Source organism: Pteropus vampyrus, unplaced genomic scaffold, assembly GCF_000151845.1.
Source record: "Pteropus vampyrus isolate Shadow unplaced genomic scaffold, Pvam_2.0 Scaffold373, whole genome shotgun sequence".
NCBI classification, from domain to species: Eukaryota; Metazoa; Chordata; class Mammalia; order Chiroptera; family Pteropodidae; genus Pteropus; species Pteropus vampyrus.
The window spans coordinates 4,899-15,552 of record NW_011889154.1 but is presented as its reverse complement, the minus strand read 5'-3'; the positions used below and the strand labels follow the sequence as shown (position 1 = coordinate 15,552).

Here is a 10,654-nt window from a genome sequence, read left to right as displayed (position 1 = left end):
TTTTTTTTTTTAAAGAGCTAGATTTAATTGGATTTCCAGCCCTTAGTCAAGATCAATTTTGTCAATGAAAATCTGGATTGTGACAGCAAGGAGATTCACATAAACTCACTAAAGCAATGTGTTGGTATTAGAAAATGATAATCATTCATTCGCTCACTCAACACCCATATTTTCAGATCTATACATGGATACTAGACTAGATCCTCAAGCGAGACACTTAAACTACATATTTGGAATTCCTCACATTGCTCCTAAAATTATTGGCAAACAGACATTTAAAGAAATTGTCATTAGGCTTGGTAATAATTAAAAAGCTGGGAATAAAATAGTATGAGAAATGTATCTTAGAAAGAGCCTGAAGATTTGGAAAAGTCTTATTCTATTTTTGCAAATTATGAGAATTTATAAATTCTATAATAGAATCATGTATTGAATTTGTTTCCAAGATTAGTTATTCACATGTATTCAAATTTAGCAGTTGCTACCATATTATCTTAGGAAAACAATGTACATTTAAAATAGTTAAAAGTTATTTATAATTTATAGTTTCTTCTCAACATAAGGATTTGGAGTTTTCTTTTAGATTTTTTCTTATTAATGTAATTCCAAAATCGACCCAAATAAGATAGATTTCTCTCAGCTAATTGGTTTTTAAAGTGAGTAATTGCTATTTATTTAAAACATAAGATTAGATTTAACGCATCAATCACATTTTTAGGGGGATTCAACATGATAAAGATCATTTTGGCATGCATTATTTGCTGATAGAAAAAATTAGAATGAAGCCTTTTTACTGGACCATGCTTTACACAAAGAGCTTTCATCGTTACTCTCATTATCAAAGTCAGCCCCATCTCCAAATAGACATTTGTTCAGGGAACGAGTATTATTCTAGAAATACTTATAGTATAATGAAAGCTTATTAACCGACTGTTCATAAACTCTACATGAAAATGATAAAGAAAATGGAGTACATCTAAATATTCACAAGAATTTCAGAAACCTTTTGATGAATAATCCCAGGGTGTAAATTACTCTCCAAAATTAGCCAATGACTGGACAGTTTGGAATTTCACTTTCCAGAAATAACAAGCTGTGAAGCATATACAGAAAAGGCCAAAAATCCTTCTTTTCTTTTCAGACTTAATACCAAAGGCAGCCAATGTCAAGTGACCTGGAACCTGAATGCCTCGGTGAATTCCTTGGGGAAGAGAATCAAATAGTTTCTTAACTTACTCCTTATCTGCTGCTTTAAAACAGGCATTTCTCACACTGATATCTAAAGTACCAGACGAAAGACTAGAACCTCCTCAAAGTAGGGGTGTGTGTGTGTGTGTGTGTGTGTGTGTGTGTGAGAGAGAGAGAGAGAGAGAGACAGAGAGACAGAGAGACAGAGAGACAGAGAGAGAATTTTAAACCAATTTCAAGTGCCAGAAGGTCACATTAGAAGTCACTGGTGTTTAGCTGGAGGAAAGGCATTAAGATGCTAAGCTGAGTAGTACAGGAGAGCAAGGAAGGTAAAGCAACTTTGGGAGCTGCAAAATACTGTTTTAACTCCAACTTTATGGAGATAATTAACAACATTTTTGGTCGGAAGCCAAATGGGGCGTTATTCAATTGTCGAGTCAAGTAGCACATGCCCAGCTGTCCGTGCCATATATTTCTCTTCTTATGCTAAAAGGGACTACTGAAAACACCCCAGCACATGAAAACACTGAGCAAGAGGGAGCTTCTGAGCCAAGTGTAAAATTACCTAAGCCAATTCAATCAGGAGAACATGTCAATTAATATGTTCTACCCTGTCATTCGCTCCAAGCAAGGGGTGTTCGAAATTAGGAGCTATGAGCAGATTTATTTTTACAGGCCATCCCTGATCAGATAGTCCTGCTTGTCTAGAGCTCAGTGGTGAGACAGCTGTCTGAGGCTGCTTCTGGGCTGGCAGGAAACAGCTACCAATGTCCTCTGTGGGTCGGGTAGAAGTTTATACCACTATGCCCGCCATGCAGCAGTGATTCTTAAGTGAGTCCAGCCTTCTCTTTTCAGATCTGAGAGAACTGAGACACAAAGAACCTCAAGTTACTTTCTTCCTATACACTTATTTTAAATTATCCAAACCATGAAGTACATGTTTGTCAGAACTCTGTTCTTTGGGCAAAATGTATGATGCTACAATTAATCTATTGCATTACACAATAATTCTGTTCAATCCAATTTAACAAACATTGAGTGCCTAATATGTGTCCATGACTCATGTTTCCTTGAGAGTAGGAATAGAAGCAAATATGAATCAGACATAATCCCTATCATTAAGGCACTTGCAGCTTAGTAGAAGTGACATATAATCAACCATAATTTAATAAATGTACTATCTTGCAATTTGAACTAATTAACACTGATATGGAACGGCAGGAACAATTAATATTGTGTGGGATTTCAGGGAGGAGTTTACTGAAGAAGTAGCATTTGATCTGAACCTTGAAAGATGAGTTGGGATTTTGCTAAATGGAGGAGAATGATATATTTTTAAAAGTATAGAAAATAAATATGTGTTTTAAGGACATAGAACATGTGTGCACACACATGTGTGAGTATGCAGTTGGGGGAAGGGAGGAACCGACTGTGATTATCTCCTTTCTTTTTCTTCCTTTCCACCACTTTCCCTGATCCAAACTTCCTTATAACCATTCCCAGAAGTCTAAATAAATAAAATGCAGCTAAATAGAGAACAATTGGGAAATGGAAACATTCCACGTTGTCAGGAGCCAGACTGCCTGGGTTCAAATCCCAGCTCTGCTATTCCTAGCTGTGTGAGCTGGAACAAATTACTTAATCTCTCCAGCCTTGGTTTCTTCAACTGAAAAATTATGTTAAAAATAGTTCTGCTTCATGTGGTTGTTGTGAGGTTCGAATTTACTAATCTATTCATAAAGCACTTAGAACCTTGCCTGGCTTGTTGTAAATGCTCTGTATTAGTTATGGTTATTAGTGTTATTTGTGGTATCTGTGCACACGAAGTGGGGTATCTGAAAGATAAACAAGTAAAATCCATCTCCTCTTTTGGGCAGAAAATGGCTTACACAGGAGAGCCCAGTTTGGCACCATAGCCACTGGCTATTGAGACCATAAGGACATGGCAAAGAATCAAGGTGCCATTTGTAGACTTGGGATACAGTGTCTCTGGAAAGGACCCTCCCAGTACCCTACCCTTTGAGGCCTGAGAGGCTTAACCAAGGATGAGACAGTCAGAAAAAGGAAACCTTTCAGCTTTTATTTGTCAGAAATTTTCTTTCATGATTAATATTTTAAGTTCTTCCAAGCCAAGAGCCATGCTTGCTTATGATGGAATAAAACAAATATAATGAGTTTTCAGTATAATGACATTGCTTTTTAACCATATGCAAGAATGTTCGTAGGAGGAGTGTTATGCTGTCATCCCACATAGGCAGCCAACAATAAAACCCCTAACACAAAGGTTTCCCCTCTGTCGTGTCAACAATGGTCAAATTTTTTTTTCTTTTTTGGATCTTTTGTTGAAGCATAATTCACATAAAAAGTGCATATTATATATAAATGCACAACTTTGATGAATTTCTGTATATTGCACATACCAATGTAACCAACACTCAAATCAAAAAACCAGACATTATCAGCAGCCAAGATGTCTCCTTCATGTCCCCTCTTCAACCTCCTCCCCACTCTCCAGGGGGAAATCACTTTCCTGACTTCTAGCAGCATGAATTGATCTTTTCTGGATTTGTACTTTGTATAAAGCAATCATTATACTATGTAGTCTTTTGAGTCTGGCTCTTTCACTCAACATTATGTATGCAAGATTCAATCATATTGTTGTGAGCAGTCAGCTTAAATGTAATTTTTATGATGGAGAGGAAAGCAAGTATACTGAGAAGTTTCACCGTATTTTTAGTGCATTTTATTTAACCTACTGTAGATTGTATTTACTGAGCCAACGCTGCTGCCGACCTCAGTGCCATGTTTACAGGTGTTCCTTCAGGAAGAAGAATTGTGTGTGGGTACATGTGTGCATGCGTGTGTGTGCACTTTTAATCGTGAAGCTATTTACACTTCAACTTATTGCACTTTGTTTCCATTGTCTCATAGGTATAAAAACCAAGTGCCAATAAACGTCCATGCAAACCCTGGGAAATATATTATTCAAAGTCGATATGGACTGCACACGCTGGAAATTAACACGTAAGAGGACATCAGGGTCCGTGTGTGTTGCCCGACAATTTCTCAGGGAGACACCTCACTGCTCTGGTCCACAGCTGCTCTCCTCCCCTGCTCCCGATGACGCAGCACGATCTCAATGGGGATGTGCACATGCATCACTTCTCTTGGTGCACACCTGAGAGTGATATGCGTGACTCATTCTTACCAAGCCCAGGTTACCTCCCAAAGTGATCTTCTGTCTGAGTTTAGTCAAAGATGATGAGAAAAAATTAATTTTTTATTTATCCCTTTCTTAGACATTAGTAAAAACTAAGTTATATAAATAGACATTTATACTCGGTTATCCTTTCAGAGTTCCAAATCAACATCGTCATCATACTCTTTTGTCATTAATCAGTAAAGGATATGGAAGTTGGGGTGGGTGGCATTGAATGTAAGCTGGACTAGAAGAGATGAACTGTGGGAAACAATGCACCCACCCTATCAACCTGTAGGTGGAGGAAACATGGACATTGGGGTGTCTTTAAAGCAAAATTCAAAGTAAAATTTGAAAGCAGATTGCCTGCGTACACGGCACTCAGTAAAGTGCTTCTGACACACCTGGCTGCCCTGTGCCAGGCCTGCTCGTCCACATGCCTGGTCCAGTGAACTGGTCCTGGGATTAAATTTAAGTCTAGAATTAAATCTGGACACATGTCATTTATGACTCCTCAATCGTGAGGGTGATTGACAGTGGGGTTGGGTGGGTGCTACCTGTACTCAGTGACCCTGCATAGGCAAAGAGCACCCATACTTTCTAGATCTTTTCTACAGTTTACAAGTAAGACTGTACTCTACCCCATCCCCACGTTTTCTGTTTCTCATGCTTCTTCTTCCTTCCCCAGACCTCAGCCAAAAAAGTTTGTTTTCTTTTGTGCATATGTCCATCTTTAATATCAGTGACGTATACCTCACTTTATTAAAAAGATACTCAACAAGAAAAAAATTTGAAAGCAGAACCTACATCAAAATTCCCAAGTCCTCGAGGATTTATCACATCTCTTAAAAATGATATTGAAATCCAAGCCTAGTTATGTAGATACAAAAGTTAAACAAGCTCCTGCCATTTTTTAGTTCTCATAAAACCATGACATGCTGAGATATCAAAGTAAAATTTACATCATTCTGATCTCAGGAGATTTATAGCCTTCTCTTCAGATCAGAACAGCTGACACAAGTGATGCTGGGCTTCAAACAGAACCCTGGACGCTGGGATGTTCTCCAAGCTCTGACCCTGATCTGAAGTCACATCAATGCTGTCAGTCAATGGTTCTTCTGAGGCAACAGTGAGCTATGTTGTTGCTTGATAATTAAATAGTTATGAGAAAGACAACTGTATTGACCTTCCTGGAGTTCTATTGATGTCTGTAAAATTTCAACAAGAAATAAGTTTATATGAATGAAACTAAACTTAGAGGGACAATGAATAACATAGACACTGCAAATGATATGACACAAACAACCAGCTTTGAAATCTTAGCCTGTTCATCTCTCTGTGAGATCATTGTCTCCCTAACTCCATTATTAAAGATATCACAATTCCTGGATTATAACTCAGAGGAACTTCCAACTCTTGTGTCATGCCGTGGGCCAAAACCCCAAGTGTGGCCTGAACCTTAGTAGAATTCATTTATTTTTACTTTGAGGCTAGAACACAGAACCACACATAAGACTGACCTAGATCTGGTTTGTGGCTCAAGGAAGCCGTGGAAGTCTACAAGGAGAGGCTTTTTCTTTCCCTCTTGTTGCCCTGTCACCCCCAGACTGAAACTCACCCTCGGGGAGGCCAGCAGGGAGACTGTGTCCCCAATTGATTATAATGCCATCACGCTGTAATTTATGTGCTTATCATTTTGTTGACATTTTTTTTTTTAGACATTATAAATGAACCCAGACTAGGATCACAGTGTACTATAGGTCTTCTACCATCCTGTACTGCTGGCCTGAAACTACTGTAAATCCCTTGGACTATGTAAAATCCCACAGGGAGCCAGATCAGAGAGAGCAGCTTCATCAAGAGTCCCATAGAACCACATGTCAGCCACTGATTTCCAGTGTGCCATGGTGGCAAAGAGATCTTTGAAAGAACAGCCAGCAATTACAAAGAGTATCACTGCAATATCCACTTATTTCTATACATTTTTTCAGATGTGATTTTGAAGACACCGCTCAGTACCGGGCCTCAGCAATGAATGTTAAAGGAGAGCTTTCAGCATATGCCTCGGTGGTGGTAAAGAGTAGGTTTGCTGAACTTGTTTTATTCCAAATGTGTTTTTAGAATAATTTATTCACATTGCTAAAAACAATTAAGAAGTAGGTCATGTGCATTTCGGTTTTCTTTTCTAGGATATAAAGGAGAGTTTGATGAGACTCGCTTCCATGCTGGGGCTTCCACCATGCCCCTCAGCTGTAAGTTTAAACATATATTTACTAAATGTCATCTACATTTAAAATACAGCTTAATAAGCTATTCTATAATGCTGAAATAAATGCATAGTATATATTGTAATATATGCTAATATGTATATATAATAGCTGTCTATAGTTAGTTTCATTTTTTTTAGATTCTTTGGTTACTGTTCTCTTTCTGAATATAATTGCTTTTCTTTGGTTTTATAAAAGCCCAGATGTAATGGGCTAAAAATGGCAAATGATTTTAAGTCTTTCTGCGTTAAACTGGGAAAGATCATTATACAAACCTGGACAGAGTGATTTAACTACACACACACACACACACACACACACACACACATTCACATGTATGTCTGGACTGTTTATAGTAGTCTTACTCATCCCTAAATGTATAGGTCAGCATTACCTCCTGCAGAAACCCATGTCTAACCCCTACTGTTACCCCACTGCCACACCCACCCCACCCAGTCAGGGTTGGATGTCCCTAGTGAGGCCATGGCACCTCCATAAGAACATCTCATACACTGGACACTGTTAACTGTTAAATGTCTGTTTCTCCCACTGGCCCGTGAGCCACTTGAAGGCAAGGGTGGACCTTTTATCTCTAAATCCCAGCGCCTGACACAGAGTAGCTATTCAATATTGAATGAATAAATAAGTACATTAATATATGAAGTGCAATTTAAAAGGACGTCTAAATGTGGTTAAATAGCAACCTATTAAAAATTCCAATCAGTGGTAATTTGTGTATTTGTGAACTTCAATTAGTTTATCTAAGTCAGAACTTCTTTTCATGGGAAGCAATAAAAGTAAAATCCTTATGGTTCTTCAAATAATTAGGTGCTTACAATGGTCAGACTGAAAAAGGTAGCCAAACCCCAACTTCTTATTTTCCAAACATTAAAAAAATAAGTGGTAGTTTTGAAAATCATTGATGAAGATACTTTCTCATGGGTCAGTTTTTCATCTAACTGGTTAGTTTGATGTCTTTAGATGATCTACTTCATCAACTTCATGGAATAGCTCCAAATGTTAATATTTCAAGATATAACCATGGGTGTCAATCTCATGGGCAGGGGATAAAGAGGAGTGAGAGTGAGGGAGGAATACATCCCAAATCATATTGTTCTCATATCATTTTATTTATGTTAAGAGAATAGTTGGAAATTCTGAAACTACGACTTATCTTCCAGTGTCCCCAAGACTGTCCTATTTGATCATTCCACAATTTTCTGAAGGTATCCTGCTCATTCTCACTACCATATCATCATCCATGTTTCTCCTATTTTCCTCTTATCCATCAAGTCAAGGTCTGAAAGCCCGGCTTGACCACTTCTCTAACTCCAGTTGCATTCAGTCAGAGCCTTCTCTGGCCCCTGAATTGAGTGCAGTTGTTCCTAACACAGAAGACAGGGGCTTTTATTGATTCCTTCAACCAGTTTACTGGGCATCTAGTATGAGCTATGTACTAGTTTAGGTGCTTGGAATATGCTGGTAAATATCATAAATAAATCTTCCTGCCCTTGGTTCTGTTCTAATAGTTAATGTATATTGATTGGTGTTTCATAAACTATACTAAGACATTTTTTTATATGTATTGATTCATTTAATGCACTCCCAAAGCTTATAAAATAAGCTCCTTTTCCTCTGTGCTATGGAGAAGCAGGTTAGATGGAGAAGCAGGTTAGAAGGTTAAATCAAGGGACAAGACCACACATACTGGTAGAGTAGGGACTTGTAACATGGTCTTTCTAATTCTAAACCATATTCCAAACCAGGGGTTAGCAAACATTTCTGTAAAGGACCAGGTTGTAAATACTTTAGGTTTTGTGGGCCACATGGTCTCTTTTGCAGCTACTCAACTCTGCCATTGTAACACAAAAGCAGCCATAGACAAGAGGTGAATGAATAAGATGGCTGTGTTCTAATAAATCCTTATTTATAAACATTGAAATTTGAATTTCCTGTCACTTTTCACATGTCACAAATTCTTGGTCTTCTTTCGATTTTTTCAATAATTAAAAAATTGAAACCATTCTTAATAGTACAAAATAGGAAGCAGTCTAGATTTAGCTCTAGATTTGACAACCCCTAAACCTCAGGCCTACTATAACCCTTATCTCTACTCCCTAAGGCAGCTTTGGAACCAGCCCAGCTTCTCAGTGAGCAAGGTCTGATCAAATTGTTTTGCTTTTTGATTTCAGTGTGACATTGTCATGTAGAAGTGGGGCAGATGGGACATACTTCATAGAGAACATTTCCCTGTTGGTTAGCGGTTGCCAGGCAACATGTAAATTTAAAGCAATACCACATAGTGGTTGAGAGCACAAGTTCTTGAAACAGCCTGCCAGTATAAATGTGGCTCTTGAGGTGGGGGGTGGGGTTGATGAATGTGGGCAGTTGTTTAGCCTCCCTATGCTGCTCTTTCCTCATCTATAGCAATAATAATGGTACCTGATAGGGTTATTATGAGGCTTAATTGAGTTAATAGTTATTAAACACTTGGAACAATACTTGGCACAGTTGAACCTAATGAATGTTAGCTTGCTTTTTCAAATTAATACTAAGGTCTTAGGAAGACAGATGAAATATGAAAGGGCCTAAGTCTTAAAGTTGGGCAGTTAGGAGTTTGAATTTCAAATTTACACGATACCCTTAAAACCTTGGCATTAACTGTATATTTGTGAACATTTATACCTGCATCTGAAAGAGAGGAAAAGCTAATATCTATGCCACGGGGATTTTGCAAAGATTAGATGAGATGTCGAATGTAGCATGCCTGGCATATAATAACCCACCAATAAATAGTCGTTATTTTCCCAAGCCCTTTCCTTTGAGAAAAGAGAAGATAAAACCTGGGAGAGTTTATAATACAGGCATTTACTCAATCTATAATTAAGACATTTCTAAGAAAAATATTTTTAAAGTTACAATATTTTAAACTTTTTAATTTTCTCCCATTGACTTTTCTTATATTTTTTTTTTTACTCAGATCATTAAGGAAATTAAAGCAACTTACTATATTTTTATGAGTAATTGATATGGCTATTTGTCCCAAGAGTACAAACAATAGAGTTTAAATGAACTTAGAATCTAAAATTAAAAGACGTATACGTATATTGCAGCTAACTATTTAAGTTTAAGCTAAAAGTGGTATTAATGTATATTTTATGTAAGGCATGAAATCTGACCTTCAAATCTTATTAGTTATAAATAAGCTTTTCTGACCAGTGAAGCAAGAATTTTCATACACAGAATTTCCATTTCACATAATAACATATCTTTTATAAGACTTAATTTTTGCCCAGATAAATCATTTGATCAGTCTTTGTTGTGACTGCTCTCTGCCTGTGCTCATTTAAATGCTTATGTATCTTTGATGAGAAAAAAAATAAGTTACTGACGTTCGTTTTTGTTGTACCCAGTTGCCGTGACCCCATATGGTTATGCGTCCAAGTTTGAGATCCACTTTGATGACAAGTTTGATGTGTCCTTTGGGAGAGAGGGCGAGACGATGAGTCTAGGCTGCCGTGTAGTTATCACTCCTGAAATTAAACATTTCCAGCCAGAGATCCAGTGGTACAGAAATGGTGAGCCTTTATAATGAATTCTGACTTAGGTTCTTATTTGCAGAAAGCTGCAAACTGGACTTGGCACCAGAACATGAATGTCCATAAGACTGCAGATCTATTCATCAGAGCTAGCAGAATCTGGACGTTGGATGGCATAACCTATACCTACTGGATGTTAAAAAAAGGTTTTTGTAAATAGTAGAACTCACAATATATTTGTGAAATATATTTTTATCACCAAGTAATATATGGAAAGGATTAAGAAAATGTATTTTTGTTTATATAAGTTGGATATATCTTCATTTTGCAAGTTAATTTTATTTGGTAAAACAAAGTGAAATCAGAGAAGTCCAATGGAACTATGGAGCATGCTCATTGTTCCCTGGGCAAGGTGAGCAGTGGGCAATGTACTCACCAAGCAGTTAGCCTGAACTTCCCCT

At 37.5% G+C, this 10,654-nt stretch overlaps 1 protein-coding gene across 1 annotated transcript in view; it reads left to right on the top strand.

The window, feature by feature from the left end:
* The window catches only part of LOC111731424 (myomesin-1-like), a gene marked incomplete at its 3' end in the record, with an annotated part of 54,157 nt that extends 43,925 nt beyond the window's left edge, over positions 1 to 10,232 (top strand). The window contains exons 8-11 of the mRNA XM_023523046.1: positions 4,120 to 4,212; positions 6,379 to 6,467; positions 6,577 to 6,639; positions 10,068 to 10,232. Of these exons, the coding sequence (XP_023378814.1) occupies positions 4,120 to 4,212; positions 6,379 to 6,467; positions 6,577 to 6,639; positions 10,068 to 10,232 (410 nt within the window). The remainder of the gene's footprint in view (positions 1 to 4,119; positions 4,213 to 6,378; positions 6,468 to 6,576; positions 6,640 to 10,067) is intronic.
* Positions 10,233 to 10,654: the final 422 nt, after the last annotated feature.